Raw genomic sequence first — 17,628 nt, forward strand, 5'->3', positions numbered from 1 at the left:
CACATTTCTGGGGGCAAGATTGGGACTGAGAGTTTGGAGGTGGTGCCCTGAAGTGTAATTCAGGGGTGGCTGGCTATAGCACCTATCCCGTATAGCTGGGAGTGATTTACATGAGCGAGGCTGTGAGAGCGCAGATCAGGAGTGGTAGTTCTCCCAGCGAAGAAGTGCAAAAGGCACCCCAGATTGATGGGACATAGCTGTCCATTAGTCCAGATTGTACCCTAGGTACGTCACACAATATTTTTACAGTGGATACAGACCATGAAATATAAACATCATATAAAAGGTTAGATTATTGATGCTTACTAAATCAAAGTGTGACTTAAGGGCTCCCTTTTTGGGTAAAAGAGAGGGACATGTGTGCATATGCCAGACAAAGTCTGGGAGAGGAGAGAGGGAAGGAAGCAGAGCTGCAGCAAACCTCCCCCTTTCCCCAAGTTAACAGCTGGGCCCTTCTGCCCTCTGGGGGGGTGGTTAGCATGCCTTAGATTTGGCCAGGCACAGTCATGGCACTGTGCCTGACCAACCCCTAGCATTTCCTGCAGAGATAACAGCTAGTATTAATGCGTGCTGTGTGCCTTCCACCCTCTCAGTGAGGCAGTCACTAGTAGCACAACTCCTAACTAAGCTATACTGTTTGGGGTGCAATGCAGAGGTGCTTGCTGTTCATGTGTATGGCTATTCAGAGTCCCAGGAGTTCGAAGCAGCTCAAGGACCATGCTTCCGCCTTCAGGAAGGTGCTGCACCATTCTTTCCCCCTTATCTACACCTCCTCCTGCAAGTGGTTGATGACTCAAACTCAGTGCAGGGCTTCCTAAGTAACTGTTTCCCTTTTGTGTTTTGCTGTGCAAGGAGATATATCCTTTAACCTCACACCAAACCAAGTAGAAGGCTTTACCCTTAGAAAACCTAGCTGTACAGCAGTTGCAACTAGGTCAGAGAATGTAGCTACAAAACAGTTCCAACGTACAGCATAGATAGCGTGCCATAGGTTAAAGTCCTGCATGCTCCAAAAGGGCATTGTATTTGGGATTCCTGACTCAGTTATTACTATAATATACATGAGTCCTGAGCTAAATCTGGAGGCCTGAAGGAATTTAAGGCAGTCAGGCAAGGATCTCTCTAGCAAAGTCCAGGTGTACTGCATGTATCAAAAAGTAGCACCACATACACAGCAGTAAAAACATCAGAAACTATGAGTGACTTCTGCCGTTTCTTAGAATTACCCTAACACTGCATTAGTGCTCTCAGGCAAACTACTAGCTTTATACATTGGAGAAACTAGTAGCCACAGTGAAAACTATCATACGGAGTCCCCTCGTCCATTCTAATCTAAACTGCAACTAAGTAAACCTGTTATCACCCAAAAAACCCCATTTGATTTAGTGAAATAATTGGAATGTTTTGATGCAGTGTATTTATATACCATCCTCAAAAGATATATGTGTTCAAGAGTGTCTTGATACTCTCAAATCTTATTAAAAAATTATGTAAACTATGGCCAATGTCCTTGGAACAGTTGATTGCATCAGCAACCTAATGTCCTGCACACATTTGGATTCTTTCCCAATGAGAATGTCTAAAACAAGACTCAGTGTACCTTGAGTTAAAAAAAATACCTCATCACATGTAGCCCTGGAGCTGCTCAGCCACCTTTTCACTAATACTGCTCATAGGTGCGACTCTTCTATTGTTTTCAAACAAAAGCAACACATTTTTGTGTTTAAAGGGAGGGGAATTGTACCTGAAGGCCACACTCTTCACCCACAGCCCATTGAGATGTCAGGGTGTATGACCAATTAGCACTATTCTCTGTTAATAAGGTGGCAGTGAACTACAAAAAACATCCTTATGTGAAAGTTTCTCTAACTTACAGTGAGTACATTCATTTCTGCATGTTTGTTTAATTTTAAAATATGTGGGGCAGACTTTCAAATCAGAGGGTCTGGGCACACAAATGCATGTATAATACTAAGGAGGCTCAATGCATGCGTACCAGGCTCACATGAACTTTTACTTGCCCATATTTGAAAGGCTAGTCCTGTATGCGTGCCTGTTGTTTATGCCCTACACTTAAAATAACACTTTAAATGGTCATAATGGAGAACAATATCCAAATATTAAAAAAAATACACATAACCAGTCAAAACACTAGTTTGGTACCAGCACCTCTAGTTTAAAAATTCACTGGATCATAGTCTTGGGCCCATGTGCTCAGTTCACATCCACTTGCATTTTTTCTTTTCATCAAATAAGGCTTTTATATGCAGGAGATCTTTCTGGGCATCTTCTAGTCCCTGTTCTCTCGCTAATTTACATAGAATCTGTTGAAAATTAATTAGAAAAAAAGATTTACTTTTTTACTTTACACACACTTTCTTCTCATCTGAAGATATCAGTGGTAAGATATGTCTGAACTTGTGCCTATAACATGTTCTTCAAACATTAACACACTGTTTCTGGCTTGCTTCACAAGTCATTACAATCACAGGATCTACAACACTTCTGCTGAAAATAGCAACTCCACTTTAAACCTTCCACCCTCCGCCCTCCCCCCCCCAACAAAAACCCCATTCGACTTATTTACTAAATGTAAGGTCAGCACACTACCCTGGGGCAGAGAGACTGATTTAGAATTGCTCTTGTATATCATCCCCCGTACTCCCGTGTAAGCTTGTGGTATAAATTTGGCTTTGGCCTTGACCAGAGGCTGTAAAGCAGAGCAGCGTTGCACTTTGAACACCCTTTGCTGGCATTTAAATCCACAATATGGCAGAGGAAGGGCCAATAAGCTTGTAGTTGCTATTGGTCAAAAGCTACATGGGGGAGCAGGAGGCCCAGAATGGATGGGGTAGGTTTAGATACCACATACTAACAAAACATAATTATTAGGTTAGAGGGGAATGTAATGAAAGGCTCTGGAGGCAACAGTTTAAGTACTCTAATAAAGACAGATGAGAGACGCTTTAAAAACCACTATCAGAGTCGTTTAGCAATGATCTTACATGGCAAAGGACATGCTTTGATGCAGAATCCAGGTACGCTGAGTTGGAAACTGACCAGCAGACTAATACATTTTGACCAGCAGACTAATACATACACTGCTGGTGCAGTGCTGCAAAGGAGAGTCCGGGCTGCTAGGAATGCAGCCCAAACTGCTAGAAATTGGCTTGATGAGGATGAGACTCTTCCCTGCAGTAAATCCCAACTGCCCCCCACACCATATTCCCGCTCCTCTTCCCCACCCAGTCCTCCGGCTGTGTCCCACATCACTCCAGGACCAGGCTCTGATCAGCACCCTTACTTCACCCGGAGTGGGGGGAGCCCAGTCATAGCAGGGTGCAGGGATTTTTCTGGCACAGACGTCTGAGTGGTCACCTGCTGAAGAGGTGGCCGGGAGCTGAGAGCAGATGCACAGGGAGGTACCCCGCCTGACAGTCACAGCTAGGATTGGAGAGGTCTAGCAAGATGGGAGGTCTAGCAAGACAGGATGTGGACCAAAAATGGGGCCAGGCAAGAGGTCAGTGACGGCCAAGAGACTGAGCAGGAATTTGCTCTGCTGTAGTGTTAAATTTAGCTATTGGTTTTCATAAAGTGATATCCATACCAATGACAATAAACTCTGCCCAGCTCCTCAATGGCAGATAGGCTCTTAACTCCCATTGTTTTCAATGGAAGGTAGGTGACTAAATAACTTTGGGGCTCTGGGCCTCTGATTCTATGTTATCTAGCACACTGAATTCCAAACAGTTCCAGAATCTCCAGGGAAATGGGTGGGTTGTGACAGCTGTTTAACAGTCACTTAGCAACATTTCCAAACACTTTGGGACAGGAAGCATAGAACACAGTATCCTTCTGCAACTGCAGGGAGGATTTAAATTCACTTTTGTGAAAAGTGGTGGCAGGGAACAAGGTGTGTTCAGACTACAAAGATACTATAAATAGGACATTTATCCCCATGCGAAGTATTGGTTCTATACTGACTCAGACAATCTCTGAATTACCAGTAGCCTCTCTCTGACATTTTCGTGGAGGTCTCCCAATCAAGCACTCACAAAACTAGACCCTGCTTAGCTTGAAAAGTCAAACACCAGTGCCTGATGTGTTTAGTTTACCTTAACTTAATAAATAGGAATAACAGGAGGTCTTACTTCATCGTAATATTTTGCGATGTATTTGTAGATTTCAGTCAAGGCCACTTCCTCATTAAATTCATTTTCATGTTTCTAAAAAAGGAGAGAGATCTGATGAGAGTTTTGCTTTTTAAAAAGTAACAAAAAGTTAGTAAAGTGTCTGCTTATTAATGATACCTTAGATTCCTGAGTTAAAAATTCGTCTACCTCTGAGGGCAATAGAGGCAAATCCCTGATTGCTTTATAGTAAGCTTTCACCTCCTCCTTGTAGAGTGGAATATCCTTAGCATAGAGAAGTTTATTTGTTGGTGCATCCTTAAAAAGAAAACATATTATGAAGACTAGTAAATTTTAACAGCACAAATTTGCCCAAGCTTCTGCCTCCACGCAGTGGATTTACTGCATTTTCTGTTAGCACGTGATGACCACTTCTGGTTGCAGGGTGATCACGTGCTAAGAGAGTCAAGCTTTTGCAAAATTGAATTTCATGACAGTCACTGTAGAACTATTTCTACTGGGCTCAGGAGTACTAATTACTATATTTGCCCCTGCTTGTGAGAGCTGAACCAACTCTCTTGAGACTGAAATTCTATTTATGTACAGAATGTGGGCAGCAGCTGTGTGAGTTTCCCTTACATTAACCTGCCAGCCCAGCTATTCCAATTCTAATCTTCTGTGAGGAATGACCCTCAAAATATAAGAGATTTTTGATAAGAGCTAATGCCCCTCTTTGAACCTAAGATTTCAGGGGCTATGAGCTAGTGCCCTCAGATTTCAGAAATAGTTTATTTCTTTTAAATTATGGGGAGTAAATTATGTGTATGCTTATGATTAACTTTTTAAATATCCTGGCACTACTATTAGTGTCTTAAAATAAAAATAAACAAATATGTTTATTTGACAAGTGACTGAAGAATATTTTAATCTAAAGTTTAGAAAAGTCATGCAAAATCATGAATATAATATGTGTTGTCTTTTTAAGAACTAAAAAACTCTTAAATGCACTGATAGTACGTATAGCAAGTTTCAGCTTGATTTTTTTTAAATGGCTAATATAAGCCATTGCATCAGCAATGGTTTCTAATGATGGTTAGACCAGGGAACATAAATCTAACAATAGGAGGGTTTTAACATGCAGGCCACAGCGGTTTGGAGTTTTCCATCCAGTTATTAGTCAATTTAGCTTGAGTTTCAAGAACTCTAAAATCCTATTATTTAATAACTGGGTTTTTTTTTAATCCTGCTTTCTTCAATATCCACCTATTTAGGATAAGCAAACTGGTGCAGATCAAACAGAAAATAACTCAATTTTTGTCTGAAACTTTTTGAGGCTCAAAATTGTATAGTTAACATTTTAAAAAAATCGTTTTGTTTAACCCTGTATTTTCTGGTTTAAACCAGAAGGGGAAATAGCAGAAAAAATGACTATTGAAGTTTTTTTGAGCAGGTCAACCAAAAAGTTCTGGAAATTTTGTAAGAAAGGCTCTACTTGTGAGATTTCCAAACTGATTTCTCCATCAAAGAAGTTTGGATATGTTCAGATAAGCAGCCAACATTTTGCAAAAGGAACTGCATCACATCTCCAATGTTTTTCATGTTTATCTATTACTATTCTGGATAGCAGCTTATCAGCAGTCTTTGCTGCATGCCTCATTAATGTATGGCAGAAAAATCTGGAGTTCTGGTTTAATAATTTTAACATCTCTAAAAACTTCTGATTAATCACAGGTGCAACTTTGACCAAATAATGTGGAACTTTTCCCCCTCTTCATCATACTCTTTTAAAATGGCAAGATGGAAAAGAACATAGAAAATGCATGAGGAAATTTAGACTAGATATGACAATTCCTAGTTAAATTCTCTCTTAGCTTCATCTCTGGATCGTTCAATTTCTTATTTTCCTATGAGATAGAGTAACAAAGGGTGAAATAGGAGTTTTATCACTGACTTTCACTTTAGCCAGGATTTCATCCAAAAAGCATTACACAATTAAAAGTAACATTATTCAGTCTTGAAACAGCAAAAATATATGAAGGCCAAGCATTACCTTTCCCAGCTGCTGTTCTGTTAGAGAAAAGGCATCCATGAAAGCTTGTGCAATTACTGACAAACAGCCATCTATATGTGGTGTTTTCTTAATATCAAAGACAAACTGAGGGTTCTTCAATATATTCACCCAGAAGCGAAGAGGAAGACTAATCAGAGAAAGGACAAGCACTTTAAGTTCAGCAGCTCAAGTCAGATGACTTACTCAGTATTTGGAATTCATTACACCTATGCAGACAGGCACAATTCTGAGCTGCTCATTCATGCAGTAATGAACATTAGTGAATGGCACAAAGCTACCAGACCAGTCAAATCCATGCTCTAGCTTCAGCCAGCACCAATTAATGTTCAAATCACTCTCTGTGGATTTGTAAAGACTTTCTTTGGGTGAGAAAATCAGTGTAAATCAGAGAAAAATCAAATTTCTAGATGCTATCATGCCATATATCAGAATCTAACTGATGTATTAGAGCTCCAGGCAGATAACTTGGATCCAGGTAGCCACACCACAAAAGTTAGTGGGCAATGCTCAATTTTAAGTGATACATTTTTCACAAACAGAAACAAGGCAAGATTGTTTCAGAGTCATCAGTACTTAGTCACAGCATAACACCTACACACGTTATATAACAAGGTATGGTTACAAGTATCCTGTTCCAATTTCAGGATAGCATACTGAGAAAGCATACACACACACATACAAACCTGTTGGTTTTCCATATATGGACCACATCAGGATCTGTAATTTTTTTACTTTCAGTCTGAGCATCCAAAAAGTCAAAAAAGTATTTGATGGCAACTGGGGCTTTATTGTTGGGTAAACTCCAAATGCTTTTAAAGAGGTTTTCAACAACTAAATGAATTGCAACCTGAAAAGCAAGAAAATGAGCAGGCCTGTTATTACTGGTGGAAAGAACAAACTTTCTCAAGATGGATGGGGAAGGGGAGTTGAAACACAATCCAAGTGAAACGTACACAGAAATGAAGGCGAGGGGTTGATGCATGCACTTGCATGCATGCTCATGCGCACTATATAGGGTATGGGTAAAATTGACTCATTAGGTGTGGACAATCACAAATAAAAAAGAAACTGGAGACCTATCACTATCAGCTGTCCTAATGGCTAACCAGCTAAGCTATTGTTTTGTCAACAGGGAGAATGGGTAAATGTAAAGATGAACTCTGTGTGGGAGGAGGAACTGTCTTTAGCCATTTCCTGCTTCTTTAGATAACATCATGCAATCTTAACTAAAAAGCTATTTTTTCTACCTTTTTCAAAGAATCATAGAATCATAGAATCATAGAATATCAGGGTTGGAAGGGACCCCAGAAGGTCATCTAGTCCAACCCCCTGCTCAAAGCAGGACCAAGTCCCAGTTAAATCATCCCAGCCAGGGCTTTGTCAAGCCTGACCTTAAAAACCTCTAAGGAAGGAGATTCTACCACCTCCCTAGGTAACGCATTCCAGTGTTTCACCACCCTCTTAGTGAAAAAGTTTTTCCTAATATCCAATCTAAACCTCCCCCATTGCAACTTGAGACCATTACTCCTCGTTCTGTCATCTGCTACCATTGAGAACAGTCTAGAGCCATCCTCTTTGAAACCCCCTTTCAGGTAGTTGAAAGCAGCTATCAAATCCCCCCTCATTCTTCTCTTCTGCAGACTAAACAATCCCAGCTCCCTCAGCCTCTCCTCATAAGTCATGTGCTCTAGACCCCTAATCATTTTTGTTGCCCTTCGTTGTACTCTTTCCAATTTATCCACATCCTTCCTGTAGTGTGGGGCCCAAAACTGGACACAGTACTCCAGATGAGGCCTCACCAGTGTCGAATAGAGGGGAACGATCACGTCCCTCGATCTGCTCGCTATGCCCCTACTTATACATCCCAAAATGCCATTGGCCTTCTTGGCAACAAGGGCACACTGCTGACTCATATCCAGCTTCTCGTCCACTGTCACCCCTAGGTCCTTTTCCGCAGAACTGCTGCCGAGCCATTCGGTCCCTAGTCTGTAGCGGTGCATTGGATTCTTCCATCCTAAGTGCAGGACCCTGCACTTATCCTTATTGAACCTCATTAGATTTCTTTTGGCCCAATCCTCCAATTTGTCTAGGTCCTTCTGTATCCTATCCCTCCCCTCCAGCGTATCTACCACTCCTCCCAGTTTAGTATCATCCGCAAATTTGCTGAGAGTGCAATCCACACCATCCTCCAGATCATTTATGAAGATATTGAACAAAACGGGCCCCAGGACCGACCCCTGGGGCACTCCACTTGACACCGGCTGCCAACTAGACATGGAGCCATTGATCACTACCCGTTGAGCCCGACAATCTAGCCAGCTTTCTACCCACCTTATAGTGCATTCATCCAGCCCATACTTCCTTAACTTGCTGACAAGAATGCTGTGGGAGACCGTGTCAAAAGCTTTGCTAAAGTCAAGAAACAATACATCCACTGCTTTCCCTTCATCCACAGAACCAGTAATCTCATCATAAAAGGCGATTAGATTAGTCAGGCATGACCTTCCCTTGGTGAATCCATGCTGACTGTTCCTGATCACTTTCCTCTCCTCTAAGTGCTTCAGGATTGATTCTTTGAGGACCTGCTCCATGATTTTTCCAGGGACTGAGGTGAGGCTGACCGGCCTGTAGTTCCCAGGATCCTCCTTCTTCCCTTTTTTAAAGATGGGCACTACATTAGCCTTTTCCAGTCATCCGGGACTTCCCCCGTTCGCCACGAGTTTTCAAAGATAATGGCCAAGGGCTCTGCAATCACAGCCGCCAATTCCTTCAGCACTCTCGGATGCAATTCGTCCGGCCCCATGGACTTGTGCACGTCCAGCTTTTCTAAATAGTCCCTAACCACCTCTATCTCTACAGAGGGCTGGCCATCTCTTCCCCATTTTGTGTTGCCCAGCACAGCAGTCTGGGAGCTGACCTTGTTAGTGAAAACAGAAGCAAAAAAAGCATTGAGTACATTAGCTTTTTCCACATCCTCTGTCACTAGCTTGCCTCCCTCATTCAGTAAGGGGCCCACACTTTCCTTGGCTTTCTTCTTGTTGCCAACATACCTGAAGAAACCCTTCTTGTTACTCTTGACATCTCTTGCTAGCTGCAGCTCCAGGTGCGATTTGGCCCTCCTGATATCTTTCCTACATGCCCGAGCAATATTTTTATACTCTTCCCTGGTCATATGTCCAACCTTCCACTTCTTGTAAGCTTCTTTTTTATGTTTAAGATCCGCTAGGATTTCACCATTAAGCCAAGCTGGTCGCCTGCCATATTTACTATTCTTTCGACTCATCGGGATGGTTTGTCCCTGTAACCTCAACAGGGATTCCTTGAAATACAGCCAGCACTCCTGGACTCCCTTCCCTTTCATGTTAGTCCCCCAGGGGATCCTGGCCATCTGTTCCCTGAGGGAGTCAAAGTCTGCTTTCCTGAAGTCCAGGGTCCGTATCCTGCTGCTTACCTTTCTTCCCTGCGTCAGGATCCTGAACTCAACCAACTCATGGTCACTGCCTCCCAGATTCCCATCCACTTTTGCTTCCCCCACTAATTCTACCCGGTTTGTGAGCAGCAGGTCAAGAAAAGCGCTCAGGAAGATCAGGAATACAACAGGTGCTCACTTTATTCTTTTTTGGGAGGGGAGGATCTTATCAAGATTTCTAGAGGACCTGATTAATGATGTCACATGAGAATGTAAGCCAAGCTATGGTTCTTCCTCCCTGGTGCACAACTGAGAGAAGAGGTGTTGCTGAGTCTTAAGATTCAGCTTTGGGTGATAGTCAGAGACCTTGAAAAGGTCCTCCTTTAAAGAGAGGAATTGAGGATTAGCTATTTTTAATGCAAAATAAACAAAACAAAAAATAAAGGTAGTAGAAGGGCAAGGCAGGTTAACAAAAAACGCATGGACACTATTCATACAATATTATTAAGAAGGAGGAAATGGCAAAAACCAAACAACATTATGAAAGCCAAAAGTATAACTGGATTAAAAAAAGAATTAGACAAGTTCAGAGGATGGGTCTATCAATGACTATAAACCAAGATGGTCAGGGACACAATCCCATGCTCTGCTACCATGCTCAGAAGCTGGGACCAGAGCTTATCTAAACTGGTCCAACACAATGACATTTCCTGTAGCCCATGGCACATATAGATAGGGTTTGAGTGTGATATTTTCAAAGCACTGTCTTATTCTAATGCTGACACTGGATGCAATACTCTATTATAAAGTAGTAGATGATTAATTTACTTAAAAGACTATTTCTGTTTTGTTTTTTCTCAGCCTCTAAACTGATCTTTTCCACAGCAGCCAGATTCTAGGTCAGTTTGCTAGCACTGGATATTACTAGGCAGCTGGGGAATTGCAGAGGCAGGATTAATTTTTGTGGATCTTGGTCTTCATTCTCTTTGAAAAGCACCCTAGAATATTCTGGGAGTTTCCATAACCATAATCTTAGATTGCTAGATTTAAGGCCATGCGAGCCTTAAGGATCATCTAGTCTGACCGCCTGAATAACACAGAATTTTACTCAGTAAGGGAATTGGTAATACTTTTTTTAAATGATATGCTGTTGCTAAGAGCTTTTACATTTATATTCTTGGTTTCATTAGAAATAACTCACTTTAATTTAGTGAGGGTATTTTTTTTTTTGGTAGTGATGGTGGGGATTGTTTCTAAAATTGTGCACTATATGAATTAGATCCCTAAATTATAAAAGTTATGACCTACGTTTTCAGCAGTAACTTGTATTTTCAAAAATAATAGTGGTGCTCAGCATTTTCTGAAAAGTAGGCCCTGTCAGGGTCTCTCAAGTTGAGCACCCAAAGTCTCTAATCATTCTGGAACATAGTCTATCCATCCAAAAGGTGAAATCCTGGCTCTATGGATGTCAACAGTAAAGCTCACATTAACTCTGACAGGGCCAGGTTTCACCCAGAATGTTTAAAAACACTAACCTCTCCTTTGCCTGTACAACAAGTAGGAAACCCCATCTCCCCCAGTAATTACAATCTTATACTCAAAAGGCAAGGAGGTAACAATTGTGCTGAGAGGGGAGAATTCATTACTAGATCCCTAACTTAGGGCTCCACTTTGCCAATCAGTAACATACAGTTATTTTTGTGAATGATAAAAATCTGTAGCGTGTAGTGATTTTACAGTTTAATGTTGTGTCATACACATACATCAGGTTTGCATAATTTCCGCACCAATTTCTGCTAAGTCAAACATACCGCCCAACCTACCACAAAATGAATCCTGAACTATTACCTTGGTAGACAGCAGCTTTGTCAGATACATTTCTTTCACTTCAAATTTTTGCTTTCCTTTGTGCATTGCTCCCTGCGGCTCTTCAGAGTCAGGTAAAATCTACAGGAAGCGGAGGATAGATGTCATCCTGATATAATCATTCAATGTTAAACAAATGAACAATTAAATGGCTGGTTTATTTAACTCACCAAATGACAGTGTTCGTTCGAGAATTCCACATCTAAGCAATAGGAAAAAGGAGAAAGAGTGTGAACTGGTGTCAGTTAAATGCACGCAGCAATGGGCACCTTTATTTCGGACTAGACTGTGAGTTGGGCTATGTCCCCATGCAAGGGAACAAGAACCTCACTGTACATTCCTAGGCAGGCTACCAGACCGTAGGTCAGAGTTCAAAGGTACTGTGTTTTACTTGCTCCCTCTACAAGGGTGGGCAGGGTGGGGTTGAGGAAAAGGGCAGAGCCATGATTCCAATTGCCCCTCCATTCTCTGGCCAGCGAACTGTGCCAGAACAGGGTTATCATAATTTGTTGTTGGCAGCAGCTTGACCAGTGGTGCTTGACACCTAACATGTATCTTGTAATTACTGGTTTGTTGTTGAAACACCTGAGTCAAAAGTTCTAGGTTTACAAAGTGAATAATGGAGCTGACTTGAAGTTCTGTCATTAACTGCTTATTACTATAGTTCATACAATTGTTCATAAGTCTCCTGTGCACAGTTTATATTCTCATTAGCCAACAGTTGCGATGTTTATGCTTCTTTGCCTTGCCATCTTGCCTCTCAGTCTCTGTGTCTTTACGCAATCCATTACTTTAGATTGTACGTTTTCTATGTGTCTTTCTTTCTTTCTTTCTTTTTTTTTTGACCTCTTCCTCCCAATGCTCTGTGGAGGTGTTGCTGTCACAGGCTCAGAGCAAGATTTAAATGGTTGTCCCTGTTCTCAGTTACAATTCAAAGTCATGTTTTTGACATTGTTTCTATGAGATACAAACTACTATGAATGCAAATCTCTACAACTTTATTACCGTCTTCACATAAAAATAAAATAATTCTCAGTTCATTTGTTACCTGGTATGAAATTAGTTTTCTTTTTAAAGACTTTTATATTTGCTCCATCTGAAATCTGAAAGCAAAAACAAGTATTTCTTACTGAAATATACGTATCCATAATTAATGAAGCCCTAGGTTTCATGTCCTCATCCCTATGATACATCTCAAATCATACAAAATGTGAGTTATGCCAGCACTATCCATTCTCAACATAGCACACATGATTCTCACTAAGCATTTAGGCCCAGGTCCTCAAAGGCATTTTGGCACCTAACTCTCATTGATTTCATTACCTTTGAGGATCTGGGCCGTAAAGCCTTATTTTCAGAGACGTTGAGCAGCTGCAACTGCCACAGACTTTAGCTGAAGTTATAGAAATTCAGCACCTCTGAAAAAATCAGTTGCTTAAGGCTGTCCTCCTTGTCAGATTTTGTTGGTTTATTTATGCTCTGCATATATCTCCTTAGGTTTCATTAATCATTCCCAGGCACTGTTTTGTGCTCTCCTTTCACATTCCTATTTCTATGGATTCCCTCCAGGATTGGTACAAGAATGATATGTGACCCCCTAGCCTGGCCTCCCACCCAATCCCTTCCCATATGGGGATGGTGCTGTAGAGGTACATAATGCCTTCTATCACTTTTTGCAAGGGAGGGTGAGATCTGCATTTTGAGGGGATGCAGCTGACCTGGCCTCAAGTTTCTAATAGTTATTTCCAGTCTTCAATTTCCAAAGCGATAAAGATCAAACTTATGTACTGTAGATTTCTGCACTTCAGTTTTCTAGGCTTAAGGTACTTAGGCAGGTGGCTTGAGACTTCTAGAAAAGCCTCATCCTCCCTCCATGTATAAACTCCACTGTTAAGATAGTAAATCTTCCCTTAAAAAGAAAATGGTGAGTCATACTGTTACTGCCAAAGAACGGATCTAAAGCTAATCCTGCATAGTGTTGAGTGTAGTCAGTTGTTGAATCCTGTGTTTTGCCAAGTGCTAGCACACGCTGCTCTATAATTACAAAAACAACTGGCCAATCCTACGAAGGGATCTCTGCCAAAATAATTTAAATATCTTTTAAAACCTTGGCAGCCAGCCCACCACTGGGAACCAGCATGAACATTAAGATACTTTGTAGAAAGCTATGTCTTGTGCCAAAGAAATCTTGCCCTTACACTTGCTCCTGGGAGACAGATATGGAATATTTTATACATATATTTATAAAGAAAAAGTTTCATTTGATAATGCAGTGTTTCACAGCTCATCCAGCGCTGCAGGGATGTTTCAGCATATGGTACTTTAAGATCACTCAAAAGATGAGCAAATTCATTAAGGCTAGACTGTGATTTGGACCATGCACCAACACAAGAGAGAGAGGGAGGGGGAATCCTTCTTACATCTCTGTGTGGGCTACCTGGACCATGGATCTGGGTATATAGGACTAGGTACCTGTTTCCTACTTCCCTGGAGTGGAGGACCATGGAATAAGCAACGCCTTGGTTCTACCCCCTCACACTCTGGCCAACACAGAGGACAGATTAATGCTGATATACGCCAGCTAGCAACCAGGGCAAGAGAAACAGGGAGGGAATTGTGGTTCCCTATAGAAACTGATGTCATGGGTGCAGTGCAGCTCTGCACCACCCCTACCATGGGTCATGTCTTTGTGACAAAAGCTAGCCCTTAACATCTAATGGAATAAAAGTTTTTCTTTTCTATTGTCATTGTGACCAAATCCGCCATTTCTTCCTCCACAATATATAAACAATGGGGCCCTTCTTTTCTGTCATGACGCTTCAATTGCTTGTTCGTGTCCTAATAGTTTCCACAGGCAGTTAAAATGTTATTAATTTGTGAGCTGCATAGCTTCGGAGGGAAGACCGTCATGTCTGTGCAGCATGGGCCATGTGCATTTCCAAACAGCTGAAGAGGCAGTGGCCTGCCTTTGCCTTTGCCTCTCGTCCGGACCTCCAGGTCCCTTAGCCTCCACAGAAAACTGGTTTTTGAATGAGGGATCCCTGGATCTCACGTCCAGTTCAAATTTCTTCAGCTTCGTGCCCCTAGAATTCACTGGTGACTCTGAAGCCTGGAAATTTAAATTTTATGACTGGAGAACAGGGGTGTAAGCTGTTTCCCAGCTCTGTATTTGCTTGGGGAGCAAGCAAGTAATCTCTTGTCATGGTCTCTTTGTCAAGGCTCTTGTCTGCTTTTAGGAGAAAGTGCTGGGGATCCTGTAAAAAGCACACGAGTGCCTCCACTGAGTGTGCATGCCCTGACGTGCCATCCAGGAGTAGTGTAGTGAAAGGAGCATACACTTCCTCGAGGTGAGCTTCTTTTTACTTTGTTTTTTCTAGTAAGAAAAAGCCAATAAAGCCCTAAAAAATTAAAAGCTAAAGCTCTATATTAATGCAATGTTAGGGTCTCTTGGTTTAAAATTTAAAAGAAAAAAAATTGGGCAATGCAAAAATTGAGAGTCTAAGTTTTCAAAAGTGATCAGTGTTTTTGGGTGCCTCTGATTTTGGACATTGAACCTCAGACGCTTTAATTACTACTATTCACTGGACTACACTACCAAATACAGCATACCTGAGCTATCTAACCCTGGGTGATTCCCTAACAAACAAACCTCTCCATAAGTAACATGAAATAGCATGTGACTCAACACTATGAACATTCCATAAATATTGTATGGGATAAAAATTTTCTAGGTGTCCGCATAAGGTGCTCAGAGTACAGAGCTTTCCTCATCTTCGTGAATGTTTAGACTTCTAATCAATCAAGGTATTTCTGGGCAGGCAGTACTTGGGGGTTAGGAGAAATAGGTTCCTAATTCGATTGCATTATTTTTGTTCCTACCTCATAGTGACCTATGGTGTTTAGCTTTGTTATCCCATCTTCCAGAATCACAGAGGAACCATCTATATCTAACAGTTCTTTTTGCTGTGCACCAGACTGAAGTTCTGTAAAACAATGATATTGAAAAAACAATTACATGCTAAACCTGGTCCCATAAAGCAAAATACGGCATAGTTATTTCATTATTTTTGGACTAATGGTCCCAATCTGAGTTCTACTAACCACTGTCCCCGTGCTAGTTTCCATGAACATGACTTGCATGCCCTGCCTGTAGAAACTCTTTGTACACATAAGGCTATCACCTTATCCTACTCAAGCCACAATCCAGACAGATGCTTTCAACTAATCAAGCCCAAATGGATGCTTCATGAGTGTTTTATGGAATTGTTTCTAAAACTGGATGAACAGGATTAGTTTATTTTTGTACAGTTTATATAGTCATGTCAGATGAAGATTCAATGGTCTTAAGGGCATGCTGTTTGCCATCTGCCTTTGTAACTATCCCACATTGCCCTTGGCAGTCTTAAACAGTCATTTGAGTTCTCTTAGTGGCTGCCTGCTTAGGGTAATAAAGGAAAATAGTAATGTCCTGGGGAAAGAAAGAGCCTAGTTTTAGTGCAGTTGGGAATATTTTTGTTATTGAGATATCCTATGCACCAGAATTAATGCCGTTTTGCTGCATAAGTGTACCCTGTCATTGTTACTGTGTTTATACTAAAGGGGAAAAGGGGTATTTTTAACACACGTTAGCTAATGTTTGTTAAAATCTTAGTGCAGGTAAAAGCAGTTGTAGTTTTAACACATTAACTTATAAGAATGAAACTTTGGGGGCAAGCACAGGGTTACAGCCTTACTAGCTGTATGAATTCCCCCAGAATGTAATACGACAAAGCAGCATTAACTAACAGTAGCCAAAGTCAGTGATAGGATCTACCAAGTAGGAATCTTCACAGAAACAGCAGCAAACGTAAGAGGATAATGGAAATAACACACAATGGCACTCTCTTACCAAGACCAATTTCACTGAGCTGAAGACCATAAAGAGAGCCATTCTTGTTTAGAAATGCTTGAAAGATCTTCTCTTTGGCTTGCTCTATGGTATCACAATCCAGAACATTAACTTGGATATCAAGACAGGTATCTGTACTCTCATTTTCTGGGATTATTTCAAAGACGACATTCAGTGCCTGCAAGAATACAAATGTTATTTAAATCTACAGAGAATGAGATGGGCTTCACAGTATCAAACACTGTATATCGAGTTAGACACACTACAGTAGGCTTTTCAAGCTATCCACCTATTTAAACTATTTTTCCAATCAAAAAGTTTGTTTGGTGGAGTTAAATAATGAATCACATAGATGTAATTAATTCATAGTGTTTGAAGAATCACTGCCATGCACCTGTATATTTTCAAATATGCATTTTTTCCTTCTATATTTGTGCAAACATATTTATTGAGTTACCACTGAAGATCAGAAGAAAATATACACCCTAAAATATGTATTTGTTTGATACAAGTAGGATTCCTAGAAAATGAAGTTGCAAGTAGATAAAGGTTTGAGAAGATCACTCATTCAGTAAGCAGCCATGATATGCATTGTTGTTTCTTAAAATTGTTAAAATACACATAAGCACCAGCTGTTGTTATTGATGAGCACAGAAAATCACAAGAAACATTTCCTATGGAAATCTGCATCCATCAGAATCCAACCATTTCTCCACAGGGAGAGAAGTCATTGTGCAGGGAGTGAGGAGGGTAAGAGAACGTGTGTGGTGTCAGACATACATGAAGTGGTCCCCTGGCATATAGGTTGGACCCTGACTTGTATGAGGAGGTTGACATAGCTCATAATCAGATGTGGCTGGTAGCCAGCTTGTTTACCAGACTATACACAGAGTGGAGTCAGCCAATTAGTAGGCCACATCCACGGAACACACAGATTTACTGCCTGAAATTTACTGCTAGCAACGGCCAATGAGAACAGGAGGGAGAGGGAGATGAGTATGGATGCATGACTAGGTTTTTAGTTTGAGGCAGGGATAAATTTTTGCTAATACTGCAATTTTCTTATAGCATAGGTAACTTTTACTCTGTTCATCTAATTGTGTGTGAATAAAGGGGTTCTGATAGAATCTGTTCTATATGTGACTGTAACAAATGTTGTTTTAAAAGTCTGCCACTGAATGCAAGCCACAGAGGAAAAACTAATGTAATAACTCTCTACATTTAAGCAGTTGAACACCTATGTTATAATAAACCCTAACTGAAA

The 17,628-nt window shown here is 41.0% G+C and overlaps 1 protein-coding gene across 1 annotated transcript in view; it reads right to left on the reverse strand.

The window, feature by feature from the left end:
* Positions 1–17,628, reverse strand: part of PLXNC1 (plexin C1) — a 99,657-nt gene continuing 82,029 nt past the window's right edge. Inside the window, exons 22-31 of the mRNA XM_038403703.2 lie at positions 16,365–16,542; positions 15,356–15,459; positions 12,525–12,579; positions 11,647–11,678; positions 11,459–11,557; positions 6,885–7,048; positions 6,181–6,328; positions 4,311–4,448; positions 4,152–4,226; positions 1–2,324 (exon numbers count right to left, since the gene is read on the reverse strand). Coding sequence (XP_038259631.1) covers positions 2,220–2,324; positions 4,152–4,226; positions 4,311–4,448; positions 6,181–6,328; positions 6,885–7,048; positions 11,459–11,557; positions 11,647–11,678; positions 12,525–12,579; positions 15,356–15,459; positions 16,365–16,542 — 1,098 coding nt within the window. The 3' untranslated portion in view covers positions 1–2,219. The remainder of the gene's footprint in view (positions 2,325–4,151; positions 4,227–4,310; positions 4,449–6,180; positions 6,329–6,884; positions 7,049–11,458; positions 11,558–11,646; positions 11,679–12,524; positions 12,580–15,355; positions 15,460–16,364; positions 16,543–17,628) is intronic.

Source organism: Dermochelys coriacea, chromosome 1 (genome assembly GCF_009764565.3).
Source record: "Dermochelys coriacea isolate rDerCor1 chromosome 1, rDerCor1.pri.v4, whole genome shotgun sequence".
NCBI lineage: Eukaryota > Metazoa > Chordata > Testudines > Dermochelyidae > Dermochelys > Dermochelys coriacea.